The sequence below is a fragment of the Rana temporaria genome, chromosome 7 (assembly GCF_905171775.1).
Source record: "Rana temporaria chromosome 7, aRanTem1.1, whole genome shotgun sequence".
Classification (NCBI taxonomy): Eukaryota; Metazoa; Chordata; class Amphibia; order Anura; family Ranidae; genus Rana; species Rana temporaria.
The window spans coordinates 166,592,222-166,609,820 of NC_053495.1; the positions used below are offsets into that span (position 1 = coordinate 166,592,222).

The 17,599-nt window shown below is 41.4% G+C and overlaps 1 protein-coding gene across 4 annotated transcripts in view; it reads left to right on the forward strand.

Annotated features, from left to right (window-relative positions):
• COP1 (COP1 E3 ubiquitin ligase) overlaps positions 1-17,599 on the forward strand; it is a 277,841-nt gene that overhangs the window by 140,301 nt on the left and 119,941 nt on the right. For all 4 annotated transcript variants that reach the window (XM_040360368.1, XM_040360369.1, XM_040360370.1 and 1 more), the window contains 2 exons: positions 15,694-15,802; positions 17,517-17,598. In XM_040360368.1, the coding sequence (XP_040216302.1) occupies positions 15,694-15,802; positions 17,517-17,598 (191 nt within the window). The remainder of the gene's footprint in view (positions 1-15,693; positions 15,803-17,516; position 17,599) is intronic.

Consider the following 17,599-nt stretch of genomic DNA (forward strand, 5'->3'; position numbering starts at 1 on the left):
GCCGCCCTAACTTTGCGGCGGCGTAGTGTATTGTGTTTACACTACGCCGCCGTAAGTTAGCGAGGCAAGTACATGATTCACAAAGTACTTGCCTGCTAAGTTAGGTGGCGTAGCGTAAATGCGGCGGGCGCAAGCGCGCCTAATTCAAAATGGGTTGAGGGGGCGTGTTTTATGATAATTTGGTTTGACCTGACGTGATTGACGTTTTTTTGGAACGGCGCATGCGCCGTCCGCCTACATTTCCCAGTGTGCATTGCGGCTAAGTACGCCGCACGGTCCTTCTTACGCAAACAACGTAAAATTTTCGTATTTCGACGCGGGAACGGCGGCCATACTTGAACATTACTATTCCAACTATTTGATGGAATATCTTTAGGCCTGATAATGCGTTACGTAAACGGCGTATCTGTACTGCGTCGGCCGGGCGTACGTTCGTGAATAGGCGTATCTAGTGATTTACATATTCTACGCCGACCGCAATGGAAGTGCCACCTAGCGGCCAGCCTTAATATTGCACCCCAAGATAGGACGGCGCAAGCCGTCGTATCTTAGGTTTAAGTGTATCTCAGTTTGAGAATACACTTAAACTTAGTTCGGCGCAGATTCCGAGTTAGGTCGGCGTATCTACTGATACGCCGGCCTAACTCTATGTGAATCTAGCTATTGGCCACCAACAGGCACCTACCTACCACCATACATTGCTCAGTTCAGCTGTAGCCAGGTGACGTTCATCTAGCACAACCAACATGCAGATCTGCTTTAGTCTATTTATTTAATTCTTATTTATGTTGTTATTTTAAATATTTACATGTTTTTTGACTGCTTCAATTACTCCCTGTAATGTAATTTGTAGAGTGAATATTTGTTGCAAAAAAGAATTCCCCCAGTAGTTTAGTTGAGATGAAATAACTTTGTCTGGAAATCATGTCTGTGTTTTAATTAATGTGTCTATAGATGGGTCCAGGCTTATTATGTACAGTCCCAGCAAGCTGCTGCCTATTTGTGTGTCTCTAGCTGCACTGAGGACACATTTTACAATCCGCTCTGTCTCCTTTTCAAATCAGAGTGTGATACATGTCTGCTCCCGTCAATGCTGCACTGAGCTCGCTGAGCACTAATCTGCAGTATGCCAGCTGTGTCCCCCAGCCCTGACTGCCTCCTCTGTACCAGCAGTGTACTTGGAGCATAGCCACATACCAGCTGGATCACCCATTCTTCTCACCTGCTTCCTGAACACATCCATCGCCTGTCTCCTTCCAATCTGTATTCACAGAATGGACCCTTGGGAAATGCACTTCATTTTCATTTACTGTGTCGTTCCTCCAGCTCTTTTTGCCGATACATAAGTTTAGCAAGATTCCATATATAGTAGACTGTCAGTATTTGTGCATCTTTTGGTTTTTAAAATCGAAATCACCTTGGTTTATATTGCCTGTTAATCATTCCAAAGAACATGGGATCTGCAGCCGATTTCAGGTCTGAACTGTTGTGGATTATGGTCACTTGGCTGATCATCCTACTACTGTGTAACATATTGCTTCTCTTAACCTTGTCTGTTGTAATTGGAGGTCAGTGTGTAGGTATCCACAGTAAATGTCAAAACTAAATCTCCATTATTCTTCCAGTTCATCAAAAATCAATTCACTTGGAGACAGGACAGGTGCCGATTCTTTATTAGAATGGTGGAGTTACTGACATTACATTTATTCAGAGACTACGTGTCCTTGCAGAATGGTCTTCAACTTTTTATTTTTAGTTTGAATAAAAGTATTGTGTGCTGTAGTTCTGGGATCACATATATCTTTGAGAGTTAAACAATAATGGGCAGATGTACCCACTAAACCTTAACTTCTCTCTCTGACATCAACGGCAGTTTTATAATGTGGGATGTACAGACTTAAAGGGTCACTAAAGGAAAAACATTTTTTTGCTGAAATGACTGTTTATTGGGTATAGAGACATAAAAGTTAACTGATTCCTTTTAAAAATGATAAAAAACTGAATTTAATCTATCGTATAATGTGCCTCTAGTTCACTTTCGGTTTTAAAGGTACATACATGAAGTTCCGGGTGAGAGGTGAGTCGGGAAGACTCACAGAACAAAAACAAACAAATCCAGGGCAGTGTTTTGTTTTTAAAATGAATCTGATTGGTTCTGAGGAGTTTTAGACACACAGTAATGACAGCTTAGACCACCGTGAAAATATCCCAGTATGATGGTTATAAGGAGCCAGACAACCAGGAAGTGTGGAGATCACAGCAGAATTACAGCTACTTCAAAGCAAAAACGAACAATGAGGACATGAAACCAGTACTGCAGTAAGGTAAAAGAAGCTATTTAGCTAAAAAAAAAATTCCTTTAGTGACCCTTTAATTGTTGGCTTTTTTGTTACTTTTGTATAAATTCCCTGGGTCTTTAGTCATAATAAAAAAAAAAATACGTAGCTCTTAGAAGCTTAAAGTAAATTGATCATCAAGTGAATATGTGGTTTAAGCAAAATCTCAGACCATTTCAATGTCTTTTTGCTGGGCAATTTACCTCCTTGTCAGCAGGCTCCTCCCTCTCAGGATATTGGTTTCAGCGTGTTACAAATGAAAAAAATGGTAGGAAGAGGTTATATATTATTCAGCAGTATTAGGTTGGGGGCAGTGGTGGCCTAATGGTGGACTTGGAAGAAACTCTGTGCTCTCCAGACAGTTGTGTAGCCAATCCTGTACACTGTATGCTCTATTTTCCGGTGTGCAAATCCTCTGGAACACTTAGGTTTTCTCACTGTCTAAAACCCTCTGGAACCCTTAGGTTTTCTCACTGTCTAAAATCCTCTGGAACCCTTAGGTTTTCTCACTGTCTAAAATCCTCTGGAACACTTAGGTTTTCTCACTGTGTCTGCGGTAGAAAGTTTTTCTCCTCCACACCACAGTCCTCAACCCAAATTTCATCTGGACCCCCAGCTAGCAGAGGAATATGAAGCAGGTGCACAGGCCAAGCCTAGCCTGCAGGAAATCACGAAGGCCATGCAGGATTGCGATGCCCACCTTATTGTGCAAATAGACTATTCATGGTAATTTCTTGCTGCTTACAATAGATGTGTAGGCCTTGAGAGACTGCACGACAGCTGCAGAGCTCCGTGTTAACACTATATCGTACCTTTATATTCCCCCCTCTGTCGAAATACGCTTATGATTCCGCTAGGGAAATGGCGATTTAGAATATGGGGACTTTTATGAGTGGGACAAGTATTTTTTAATAAAATGAAACTCTTGTGTGTTTCACTGTGCTTAGGATTCCAAAAATCACCTATAGTGTTAAATAGTTCAGTGCTGCTACTTCAATAATGAATTAAAAAATTTTGTGTTAATATTGGTGTACCAACCAATAATCAATTCCATCACAACCACTGCTACTATGCAGTGGACAATCCTATATCTGCAAGTGATGTAATTTCTATATCCATACAACTGTCAAAATAACAGTACAAATCAAAAATAAAGTGATTCAATTCAGGAAAGTTTGTGATTAACAGTCAACTCTATGTAAGTAGAGCTAGGAATAATACACCTTATATCCACCACCAGTGCAATTAAATAGAGTTGTCTCCTCTATGGAAATCCACTCACCAGATTGAATTGCCTTTCACTCTCATGAAAAGGAAAATAAGCTTTTAGGTCAACATCCACCCGGTAGTATCACTCCACAATCGGCAGGTCTCATCACATTGCATGTGTGTGAGAGAAAACAAAAAGCCTCCAGTAGTACACTAATCCCATAAAACCTTTTATTAAAATTCAAGTAAACCAATCACATTTAAAATCATCTTGTACATTGCATTTAAATGGGAAGGTATCGGGCAACAACTCATCCCAGTCTCACCACCCCCACGCTGGTTTCAACTGTCTGTGTAGTCGCCTTTTACACTCTCCCATGATCAACACATGAACCAAGCTCCTTGGGACATGGCTATGCGGAGCTCGGTTCATGTGTGGATCATGGGTGAGTGTGGAAGGTGACTACACTGACAGAAATGTGAGTGGTTTACTTGGATTTTTACAAATGTGTGTTGACTGTTAATCGCAAACTTTCTTGAATTGAATCACTTTGCAGATTTATTTTTGATTTATACACGTTTATTTTGACAGTTTTATTGACTTATCTGTATGACTTTGATTTTTTTATTTTGTATTTTCACGTTTCATAATACCTCAAGTATATAAAAAAAGTGCAACAAATGTATTTAAATTTACACAAGACAAATACAATTCCACATAGATTGTCATGATAAAAAGACAATTTCACCAATGTCAATGTGATAAAACATTATTGGTTTGTGTGGAAGTTGTAGTCTCAATGCATTTTGCAGGACCGCACCCACTTCATCAGAAAAAATACACTTTTTTTAATTAAAAAATAAGACTGTAAAGTTATCCCAATTTTTTTTATATTGTGAAAGATAATGTTACGCCGAGTAAATGGATACCCAACATGCCACGCTTCAAAATTGCGTCTGCTCGTGGAATGCCGTCAAACTTTTACCCTTTAAAATCTCCATAGGCGACGTTTAAAAGATTCTACAGGTTGCATGTTTTGAGTTACAGAGGAGGTCTAGGGCTAGAATTATTGCTCTCGCTCCAACGATCGCGGCGATACCTCACATGTGTGGTTTGAATATCGTTTACATATGCGGGCGCTACTCAGGTATGTGTTCGCTTCTGTGCGCGAGCTTGGCGGGACGGGGCGTGTTTTCTGGCTCCTAACTGTTTTAGCTGGCTCCTAGATTCTAAGCAAATTTGTCAAACCCTGGCTTAAAAGCATCTAAATCTGAATCTCGCATGATACGATTGTCTGTTTAGATGCACAAGTATAAAAAGTAAAAAAGTGCGCTTACCAAAAAGTGAAAAAGAAAATAAAGCCGCTAACTCAAAAATGTTATACAAACATATAAATCATAAACAAATGGTGGAGTAGCGCTAAAGAGTGAAAGGCCTTCATATAACTTTTAAATCAATGAGAAGGCTACATAAGAGTCCAATAAATATAAAAAAATGTGAACAAATTGATATATGAAAAAAATGAAAAATAAAAAATTAATTAATAGTCCAAACGTGTATCAAATTTGAGTGTAACACACTGCTGTAGCTATGAAGGAAAACTCTGGGTCCAAATGGTAAATATAGCTTGCTGACCCTTACCAGAATGGAAGATCCTAACGGATCTAGTCAGGCTGAAATCCCTGGATCATGCATGTTGGAATGGAGCTTGTCTGTTAAGACGATCCTTCAAGGGGTCACCGATCCGCCAATAAAGCAACAGAACCTGTGATCCGTCAGGATCAATCAAAGCAGAGGGGATGTGGACAATGTGCAGTCATGGAACGTCTCAACCAATAACATCGAATTCACCAGCAAAGGTCCAATTATGTGTGAGAAAGGAAAACTCACATAGCGTGATACCGTAGAGGTTTTTAATGCAAAAACAAGCAGCACACTTACAGTTCAGAGTAGAAATGTCAGCGAGGATAAAAAAGCCGGCCGGTGTGTCAGAACGAAAGTCCTCAAATCGCGGTGACGTCAGCACGTCGCCTCCCAACGTTTCGTCTACACTAGACGTGACCATGTCTAGTGTAGACGAAACGTTGGGAGGCGACGTGCTGACGTCACCGCGATTTGAGTAATTGGACCTTTGCTGGTGAATTCGATGTTATTGGTTGAGACGTTCCATGACTGCACATTGTCCACATCCCCTCTGCTTTGATTGATCCTGACGGATCACAGGTTCTGTTGCTTTATTGGCGGATCGGTGACCCCTTGAAGGATCGTCTTAACAGACAAGCTCCATTCCAACATGCATGATCCAGGGATTTCAGCCTGACTAGATCCGTTAGGATCTTCCATTCTGGTAAGGGTCAGCAAGCTATATTTACCATTTGGACCCAGAGTTTTCCTTCATAGCTACAGCAGTGTGTTACACTCAAATTTGATACACGTTTGGACTATTAATTAATTTTTTATTTTTCATTTTTTTCATATATCAATTTGTTCACATTTTTTGATATTTATTGGACTCTTATGTAGCCTTCTCATTGATTTAGAAGTTATATGAAGGCCTTTCACTCTTTAGCGCTACTCCACCGTTTGTTTAGATGCACAAGTGCCTAGTTGGGAATATGATGTTGCACCCATTGAGTAACTGACACGATTGGCATTTTGAGGGACATTGTGTCTTTGGACTTTCTCTTGACATGGTGATTGTCAACACTATGGGTGGCCAGAGTGTGCTTCTGCCTCAAATCAGGTGGTCTGTAAAATGATATGGGAAATCCCACCCTTCTCTATCTACTTCTGCAGTCTTTACTCCGAGGTCTTCAAAGCCAATCTCCCACTTAGCCTGTAGAACTTGAAGATGGAGTTCAGCTAACCCCCTCTCAAAAGCCTTCTGCATAAAGGTGCACCCCCTACATCTACAATTGGGGGTATATTTGTGCATCAAGACTTTAGTGTGTACTACAGCTCAAATATTTATGGGTAAAGTTGCAGGCTATTGACTATTCTTTACATTGCCCTATTAAATAAGCTCCATAATGTTTAAAATGAAACATGTTGATGGCACTTGCAATTTGCTTTAACCACTTAAGCCCCGGACCAATATGCAGCCTAAAGACCCAAGGTGTTTTTACAGTTCGGGACTGCGTCGCTTTAACAGACAATTGCGCGGTTGTGCGACGTGGCTCCCAAACAAAATTGGCGTCCTTTTTTCCCCACAAATAGAGCTTTCTTTTGGTGGTATTTGATCACATCTGCGGTTTTTAGTTTTTGCGCTATAAACAAAAATAGAGCGACAATTTTGAAAAAAAAGCAATATTTTTTACTTTTTGCTGTAATAAATATCCCCCAAAAACATATATAAAAACATTTTTTTTCCTCAGTTTAGGCCGATACGTATTCTTCTACCTATTTTTAGTAAAAAAAATCGCAATAAGCGTTTATCGATTGGTTTGCGCAAAATTTATAGTGTTTACAAAATAGGGGATAGTTTTATTGCATTTTTATTTTTTATTTTTTTTTTACTACTAATGGCGGCGATCAGCAATTTTTTTCGTGACTGCGACATTATGGCGGACACTTCGGACAATTTTGACACATTTTTGGGACCATTGTCATTTTCACAGCAAAAAATGCATTTAAATTGCATTCTTTATTGTGAAAATGACAGTTGCAGTTTGGGAGTTAACCACAGGTGGCGCTGTAGGAGTTAGGGTGCACCTAGTATGTGTTTACAACTGTTTGGGGGTGTGGCTGTAGGAATGACGTCATCGATCGTGTCTTCCCTATAAAGGGAATGACGTGATCGATGCGCCGCCATAGTGAAGGACGGGGAAGCCGTGTTTACACACGGCTCTCCTCGTTCTTCAGCTCCGGGGAGCGATCGCGACGGAGCGGCTATAAACAAATAGCCGCGCCGTGGTCCCGGATCGCTCCCCGAGCGGACCCGACCTCCGCATGTAGCGGGGGGGGTCCCGATCGGACCCCCCACCCGCTAATAGGCGAGGACGTACCTATACGCCCATGTGCCTGTACGTGCCATATTGTGGACGTATATGTACATGGGGTGGTCCTTAAGTGGTTAAAAAGACTGTCCTTCTCCAAACAACCTTTTTTATTTTTGAAGAAATCTCTCCTTATTCTGTGCATCCTGGGCACAAGGAGCATGCTGCATTCAGCTGGGTGCCACTAGCTCACAAAAGAATAGAGAATTGATGTGGAGAAGAGTAAAACCGCACACAATGCGAGCAGCGGATAACTCATTTGTCTGTTATAGAAGCTAAAATTTAGAAATGTTCCTTTTTCCTCCGTGGCATTCTCCTTGACTTTGTACTTGTCTGGTTATAAAGCACTGCCTGGAGTGAGATTTCTAGAATATTTTACGTTCCCAAATTTTAGACTTTCAAAGACTTGAGACCACATACCGAGGGTCATTTGAGGATCATTAATCAGAATGTGGTTACTGTTTTATTAACAAAGGTCAAATATACAAATAATTAAAATGCATTTTAATTAAAGTGCTATCGGTTGATTTCCATTTTTTTTTTTATCTATGTATTTGGTAACCCTGAAAATAACACACTTCATGTTCGTCTGTGGCTGTGCTAACTCCTTCACTGTATTTGTGGAAGGGAGTCATGGTTGCCACCCAGGCTGGATTTCCAACATGTTTTCCTTTGTTCATCTCGAATACATGGGGATAAAAGATCAAAAGAAATGTAAGGTGCTTTCTTTTTGGCTCTCGGAAAGTGACAGACATTGCATTTCTGGTAAGATCAACAGGTATTTACCTGCTGAAAATGTTCTTAGCTGAATTAGAAAATGAATACAGCCACTACATCGAAAGGCCTGGAAAACTGCAATATATTATGCGTTTGTTCTTTAACTGCTGGCTGACCTGCCGCAGTACATTTACTGCGGCAGGTTGGCTCGTACAGGCACAATCGTGTACCTGTAGATCGCAGGTTTTATCCGAGTCTGCTCGCGCATAGACTAGAAAAGCTGTGCTGTCATTCGGTGCAGCACATGCTGATCAGCGGGTCCCAGCCAGTGATTTATAGCCAGCATCTGCAGATAATCGGCTGAGTGAATGACCGAAGAGAGCCCCGTGTTGGTAAACACAGAGCTCTCTACAGACAGCAGCAATGTGTTGATTTTTTATTTTATTTTTATTCCTGCAAAGCAGGGATTAAAAACCGGCGCATTGCTTAGTGAAAACTGCACACACGTCGGTGTCAGATCGTGGGCCTCACTAATCACCACTATTACTAGTTTAAAAAAAAAAACAATTTCATTATTTATATCATGGTTTGAGACACTGTAACTTTCACTAAAACCAATCAATATACACTTAGTTTTTTTTTATCTTATTTTTTTACCAAAGACGTTTTTATATTTTGGGTCTTTTTTTTTTCATTTTATATCCCACAAATAAAAAAAAAAAACAGTAGTAATCAAATACCACCAAAAGAAATCTTTATTTGTGTGAAAAAAAAATATCAATTTAGTTTGGGTACAGTGTTACATGACTGTGCAAATACCAGTTAAAGTAGCGCAGTGCTAAATTAGCAAAAAATTTCCTGGTCACGAAGGTGGTAAAATCTACTGGATCTCGAGTGGTTAATTACACTCTGTGACATCCTTAAGTAAATTTGTGCAACCTACCCCGTTGGTGTGATTTCAGTACAGCTGTCGGACCCTTGAGCACTAGTAATAACTGCCAATTTTTCATTTAAACAGCATTAATGTTGGCATCAGTTTGAGGTGGAGATTGAACAACCGGGGAGCCAGCACCCAGCCTGGGGTATATGGGACATATGTATCTGCAGCTATGCACGATATCTTGTGATTAATAATGCCACCATACACGGTGAAAGGATCATTCCCTTTTCTTGGCAAAGGGATGCTTGAGAGTGTTTTTGTTCTGACCAATGCATGTAATTTTCTGGCCAACAGTCACCCACTTACTTCTCAAACCAGTCCAGTGTTGCGATACCCATACACAGGTTGGAATTGTGTTTGTCAAATGTTCATGGAATAATTATTTGTTTTCACACTGGAGTGACAGTTGGCACTTTCTGCCATTGTCAATTCGAACACCAAGACGATAAATCCATTCTTCCTTTTTGGTGTAGGTAAACCCACTTCTCTAGGTTCTTCTCTTTTGTTGTGTTTAAATACATCAATAAAGCGTTGTCATGTCATGTTTTTTTTGTTTGGTTTTGTTTTGTGTTTTGCTATTGTTTGTGAATCGGGTACGTTTTATTGAAAACCATTCGCTTTCCGAGACGCAAAGAAAGAACTTTAACAAGTAAGTCAAATAATAAAATTAAGACAGAAACAGCCTGAACTAAAAACGGTACAAAGAAAACATTGTGCCGTCCACATTGCTACAATACGTACACTGAATTACCAAAAGTATTGGAATTCCTGTCTTTACACGCACATAACCTTTAATGACATACCAGTCAAAAAAAAAAAGATCCATAAAGCGCTGCGCAAACTGTTGGTGCTATATAAATCCTGTATAATAATATAATGGAACAAAAGCATACCAACAGGTCCATATTGGTGTCAGTCGTGGTTCACATTATAATGACCGTAAAAGAGCATCATAACCGTACTGTAACTGATGAACATAAGCATAAATGTATTGCCTCAAGTAACCCATCACTTCTTGAAGCTAGTGGTGACTTAAACCCTATAACATGGACTAGAAACTAGGGAAGAACAAGAGGGAGGACAAAACAAAATAAAACAAAACATAAGTCATCACTCAGCGATAAAACCAGTCCGATAACCTGAACGTGAGTACAATGCCTGATCGATATTGGCTAAGGGTCAGGAGCTACCGCACTCCCATTTGCATTCGGGAGGGGGGGGGTTGCAATAGGTCGAGCCACCTGAGAGCCTGGTGTGGCCTTGCCAGTGTAATGTATCCAAGTGGCATATATACTATAGAACTTACATCTTTACGATCTTTACACATCGCCATCCACTCTTCAGCAGCCATTCTATTATTCACTAAGAGGATCCAATCAGCCCACATAGGAATTTGTGGTCTCTTCCAGTAGATCAAAATTGACTGTATTGCCTCAGGCTCAGTCCTCCACATTTGGTGGGAATGCCCTAAGATACATAGAATAGATAACACATATACATGAGCTGTCGGTGCTGCACACCCTGATTCGTTCTATTGAATGGAAAATCCCTCAAGGGTGTTTTTTTTTGTTTTTTTTGTTTTTTTTAGCAGTGAAAATTGTATTTGGAACAAAATGGCAATACATTTATATAAAATGTATATTTATTTGTCATAGTATCAAAAAAGTATTTAAATACATAGGAGTCGTAAAAAGCAATTCTGCCCTTAACGTAAAGGACTAATTTATGTATTTACTTAAATACTTTTTTTTTAACTGACATAAAGAAATATACAAATTAATTGCTATTTTTTTTTTTTCAAATACAATTTTCGTTGCAAAAAAAAAAAACCTTTGAGGGATTTTCCATTCAAAATGCCCTAAGATACAACCCTACTGGCAAGACATACAATCTCAAGTCAGGGCTATTCTGGACATTGAGATTCCCGACTCCCCGCTGGAGTTATTGCTGCACCTCCCCGCCATTCCTCTCAGCCATTACTGCAAGTTTGTTTTGCCTCCTCAATACGGACTGGCAGGCTCAAAGGTAGAGGCCTTGGTAGGGGAGCGAATATTCTGGGGTTGGCTGCAAAAAAAAGTGTTGGAGCTGTCTATAGTGCCAATCATCCATAGGAAACCATTCATATTGTGTTCTCAGAGTAGCCAGTGGCAATAAACCCTGATCTTGTATAAAGCTGCTGCATCTCATCTCCCCATCAGCTGACCAAGCCCTGAAAAAGGAGGAATGTTCCCCTGGGGTGAATCGGAGGAAACTCCCCAAGGGAGCCAGGGGGGAAATCGGAGGGGCAAGCTGTCCCAGCTTATTTAATGCATCCCAGATTGCTAGGGCTTGGATGGCCATAGGAGAGGCCAGCTCAGACAGTCCCCGGCATTCCCAGGGAAGCCAGGGGGCATGAGATAAGTTATGGCTAGCTAAGTTTGTCAAGCGGGACCCATAATTTAGTGGCCACATTGTGGTACCAATCTAAGATTCGTTGCAGAGCTATTGCTTCATAATATTTATGAATGACTGATACACCCATACCTCCACCTCCTTTAGGGCGCTGTAATATGCGATGGGCCAGATGGGGACTTTTCCCATTCCAGATGTATTTCAGAAACTGTTAAGGGTTGAGAAGAAAGACCGGGTCATTGAACAAATCTTTGTTACTCTTTAAGACATTGACTCGGCCCATCCAGGAAGAGGTAGTGCGGTCCCATTTTTGTAAGTCCACCTTAATAATGAAAAGCAACGGTGCATAATTACAGGTGTACAACTTGTTCAAATACTTTGAAGATGTCTGGCACCAGGTAAAGGAGAATGAGGCTTGCAGCTGTGTATGCAATCCCAAAGCCACACTCAATGGTAGAATCTCTGACTGGTTAAAGTTTATCTTAAAATTTGAAAGCAGATTAAAGTCTTAGTTCAGCCATAATATTAGGGAGGGAAATCAAAGGGTCCAAAACATAAATAAGACCTCACCCGCATAGGCTGACAGTTTATGCTCCTTCGGTCCCACGTAAAGCCCTTAATGGTTGTGTTAATGCGTGGTTCAAGGGTCATGGCAAAGATGAGGGGGGACAAAGGGCATCCTTGCTGCATCCTGTTGTGAATAGGGAACGAGTCCAACAACACCCCATTCACCTTTACCTTCACTTCTGGGGAACAATAAAGTGAAAATATCCACAAAAGCATCTTGGGGCCTAAACCTACTCTAGCCAAAACCATCCAGAGGTAGATCCAGTCCATACTGTCAAACGACTGCTCAGCGTCAGCGTCTGTGGAAAGCAGAAGACTGGGAGGGTTATTAGCCTGCAGCTCAGCCTAATGATTTGGCTGAATCTCTCTATTACAGTTATCCCTTCCCTCCCCGCGATGAACCCCATCTGGTCAGGGTGGACGATCGTAGGAAGGATCAGTTTAATACTGTTGGGTAAAATCTTTGCTGGATTTTAATGTCTATGTTCAAAAGTGAAATTGGCCTATGATTAGCAGGAATAGTATGGTCCTTCTTCCAGTTTGGTATTGACCGTAATGTGGGCCATCAACGCCTCTTTGGGCATCACTGTGCCAATGCTAAAGCATTGAAATAGGCACAGATGAGGCCATAGAGGAGCGATTGAAACTTACTATAGTAGGCATTGGTGAAGCCATCAGGGCCTGGACTCTTCCCTTTAGAGAGGTCTTTAATGACTGCTGCAATTTCTGTCTAAGAAATAGTGGTGGCAGGGTCTGTTTCCACTTAGGGGGCATGATCATCTGCTGAGTTCTCCCTCAAGTAAGCTGCTGTGGGAGCTGTTATCCGAGCAGGTCTCACAGAGCTCACAAGGAACACTTCTTCACACATACATGCTGTGGACACACCCCCCACCCCATGGCATCCCTGTCTTAGGCCGCGTATACACGACCGGTTTTCTCGGCAGAATACAGCAAGAAACTCGATGGGAGACGTATTCTGCCGAGAAAACCGGTCGTGTATACACTTTTCGCTGAGAAACCCATCGGGAAACTCGTCGAGCCAAAAAGAGCATGTTCTCCATTTCCTCGACGGGCAATGGGAAAATTTGGTTCGACAAGTTTTTTGACAGCCGAATAAGGAACTCGACAGGGAAAACGTCGAGTCTGTAGGATTCAATATTTAGTCGGTCCCCCCCTTTGCAGCTATAACAGTTTCAGCTCTTCTGGGAAAGCTGTCCACAAGGTTTAAGAGTGTCTATGGGAATGTTTTACCATTCTTCCAGAAGCGCATATGTAAGGTCAGGCACTGATGTTGGGTGAGAAGGCCTTGCTCCACTAATTCATCCCAAAGGTGTTCTATTGGGTTGAGGTCAGGACTCTGTACCTGACCTCTAAATAAGCTTCTGGAAGAATGGTCAAACTTTCCCATAGACAGACTCTTAAACCTTGTGGACAGCCTTCCCAGAAGTTTTGAAGCTGTTAACGGTGCAAAGGGTGGGCCAACTCAATATGGACGAAGACTGAAATGTCATTAAAGTTCATGTGCGTGTAAAGGCAGGTGTCCCAATACTTTTGGTAATATTGTAGACATCATTAGGTCAACAAAGCCAGAAAAATCATGAACTCTCTAACTCGGGATCAGCTCGGTTATACCTGCACAACCACAAATATACAAGTATGAGGCCAGTTCACACTAGTGCGATGCTAGACATCACGTGTGGTTGTGACTGTATGGCTAAAATCGCATCACATTTACACCAAAATGGTGCAGGACCCTTTTTGGTCCGCACTGGAATCTGATCACATGTTCACATGCGATCCGATTCCTGCGCGATTTCACAGTTCGCACTGTGATCTGCTGACCAATCCTGGGGTGTCGTTAACTTTACATTGACACCCACAGTGGTTTGCAGATCTCAGTGTGAACCACTGTGTGTGTGTGCAATTCAGGTGTGACGTGGGAATCCGCACTGGATTTGCAGGGTTCTCGCATTGCACTGATGTGAACGGGCACTGACAGTTATAAAATGTTTACGTCTAAAAAAATCACACATGTCCTCTAATTGGCTGATGCCTGTATTGATGTATGCGTTGACTCCTTACATCTGGTTCTTATCAGGTTGCATTGTTCACAGTGGACTGTGTTAACTACGAAGCCACCTCCTTGTATGCCATGGAGAAGAGGCGGAGGTTTTCTGAATTCATGCCTTAAGACACAGGTGTCAAACACGAGGCCCGCGGGCCGAATCTGGCCCTCCAGGCCATTTTTATGTGGCCCTCGCACCTCTCCTGCAGCTGCAGGAGAACTCCAGCCCTCCTCTGATCCTATTCCAGACCCTTACTTTCTGCTTTCAAGCAATGCATCCAGCTTCTTCCCAGCAGCAGCATAAGGAAAGGGGGTGCACTGTGATGTAAGAGAGAGTGAGGGACTCACCTTCTGATGGTGGGGTGGCCCTTGACATCTAATGTAAAAGGGAGGGGATGCTCTGGACATCTAATCTTGCAGATACAACCGGCCCTTTTAAGGGCAATCATAATGCTGATGCGGCCCACGATGAAATTGAGTTTGACACTCCTGCCCTAAGATGACAGCGCTCACTTGGCACATAGTATCTACGGAAGAGCAGTGTTGTCACCATAGGGCAGGAAGTGTGTTACAAGCAGGATCACCAGGTAAAAATAACAGGAAAAAAATCTGAAAATAGAAAACAAATTCAGCCACCATAACGAAGGGCTTGTAAGCTACAGTATATTAAATGTTTGATCTTTGGTTTAGATGAGCTTTACATACATAACGGTATGTAAATAATACATGGGATATGAGTTTGAACAGTCACTTCCAGTAATTCTTGTGAAGCTGTGAAAGAAGTGTTTTTTGTATTTTTATATAAACCAGATTAATTCTATATGCATAAAATGCTAACCATTTCAAGCACCTTTTGGCGGTGTTCTAACTGTCAATTCAGTCAATTTAAAGTCATGTAAACAAAAAAATTAATTTATATTATTTTTTTTTTTTCCGAACGTTAATATTCAAGCAGAACTCAGGGGGCTAATGTTGGTTAAGCAAGGAAAAAAGCCTTTCCTGTTCTATATTTGGCTTCATTCAGACCTTTTTTGGCACCTTCTCGTGCTTTATAACCCAATTTACTTTGTTATACAAGTGTGAAGAGCCAGATTAGATGATTTTCATGCGTTCTGTGTTTTCACCTTCCAGATCTTTGAAAAAAAGCAATATTCTCTGATAAATTAATCCGGACATAATACAAGATACTCCTGTCATTAGGGAACGAGGCCGCTTCCCCGCTTGCTTTTTAGGTTTCTATCTTTCGAGAAAGCAATTATTTTACAATAAATGGAACCCCCTGACAGATTCAACTCAGATGTTTTTCCACTCTGTCGTCAGGTGTTTAGATCTGTCCCATGTTGAAAGGGCCCACAGCGCATTAAATGTATTAGGTGTTGAGTCAACAAACCATCCTTATAGACATTACACTGTAAAGCAGGATGAATTTTCTGCTTCCATCTCTTTATTTTCTTTTTTTGTTTTTTTTGCAGCTGTATAAGTTGGAGCAGTTACCACAAAAACCTCCTGGCCAGCAGTGATTATGAAGGGACCGTGATTCTGTGGGATGGTTTCACAGGGCAGAGATCCAAAGTTTACCAGGTAACACTAAACACCTTTGTTTTGAACACCAGGAGCCAGTTTTTTTTTTTTTTTTATAGTTTGTATTTATTCTGTGAGCAATAAACTGCAGGATGTCTGCAGCACTTAGCCTTATGAAATGGCCATGCCACCACAATTGCTTTGCCTCTTTAAAGCTGCATCTTTTGCATACAAAATAGAAAGAAAAACCCTAAGACGATTTTTAATTTATTGGAATTTACTCAAAGCAGATTATCCTGTTGTACTGATATGTTTGCTTTGTCCCTGGTTGGGTAATTTTAACCATTTTGTTTTTCTCTAACCCAGGGAAAACATTTTATTTGTTATTCATGCTCTCCCTATCTTTAAAAATTACAAATCACCAATAGGCATTAAAGGGGTTGTAAAGGTAAAAAATGTTTCCCTAAATAGCTTCCTTTATCTTGGTTCGTCCTCCTTCACTTACCTCATCCTTCGATTTTGCTTTTAAATGACCTTATTTCTTCTGGGAAATCCTCACTTCCTGTTCTTCTGTCTGTAACTCCACACCGTAATGCAAGGCTTTCTCCCTGGTGTGGAGAAAGCCTCTCGAGGGGGCGACCAGGCAAGTCAGGACACTCTCTACTTTGCAGATAGAGAAAGCAGCTGTGTGTTACTGGACGTTCTGACACTCCTGCTCGCCCCCTCAAGAGGCTTTCTCCACACCAGGGAGAAAGCCTCGCATTACTGTGTGAAATAAGGACATTTAAAAGCAAAATGGAAGGATGAGGTAAGTGAAGGAGGACTGCACAAGGTAAAGGAAGCTCTTTAGGGAAAAAATGTTTTAACTTTACAACCCCTTTAAAGGAGGAGTACTGCCAAAGCTTGTTTGGCTGTACATGTTCTGTGAATCACAGGAGTGCAGTCCATTTTGCACCCCTGTGGCCCAATTTTAGCTGACAGCGGGCTGAAGTCAGAGAGCCCTGGCCCAGGCTGCGGAAAGATTGCAACCATATGGCTGGGATCTACCCAGAAGCCTGGATTGACCTCTTGAAAAGCTGCTGAGAGCCTGCGCCAGCTGCTTCCTCTCCTCTACACCCTAGTGCTCCAATGAGTGCGGAAGAGGCAGAGCAGAGAACCGGAGACTGACAGTCAGCAGCTCTCTGCTCAGAGCAGAGGGGGAGAAGTGAGCGATCATCAGTTTTTGATCGCTCAGTTCTCACTGCAGAGGTGGTGGAGGACAGATGAAACATCGGACCAGTATATGAAGTGAAAATTGTATCACACCAAATAAAGTCGGTACACCACTGCTCTTCACTTCAACTTATCCAGTTTTAAAAAAGGCTGTAGCATTCTCAATTATTTTCTCCCTCTTATAAGGTCAAACAAGGTCTTATAACTTGGTTCTCCTGCGAAGAATGCAAATGAAAACCATATAATGTAATCTGTTTATTAAAATGGCTATATACTGTATATATTAAAACAATAAGAACTGTTATGCTCACCTTTCCCATAAGAACATCCATGGATATGCTGGGCTTTGCTGTACACTAAATTCTGGCAACTTGCCTATCTTGTTTATTGTTATGTAACTGGCCATCTTTAACTTTGAGGTAGGCCTTGCTGTGTTCCAGTTTTCCTATTAGTCTTTTGGTTTAAAATTATTTGTGCTTGAATGTTTCTCTTATATTGATGTGTTTTTTAGTCGAAGATATCTTGCCTACTTTAATATTGATTTTCATTTTGTCACAAAAAGGAACACGAAAAAAGGTGTTGGAGTGTGGACTTTAACCTCATGGACCCCAAACTTTTGGCGTCCGGCTCAGATGATGCCAAAGG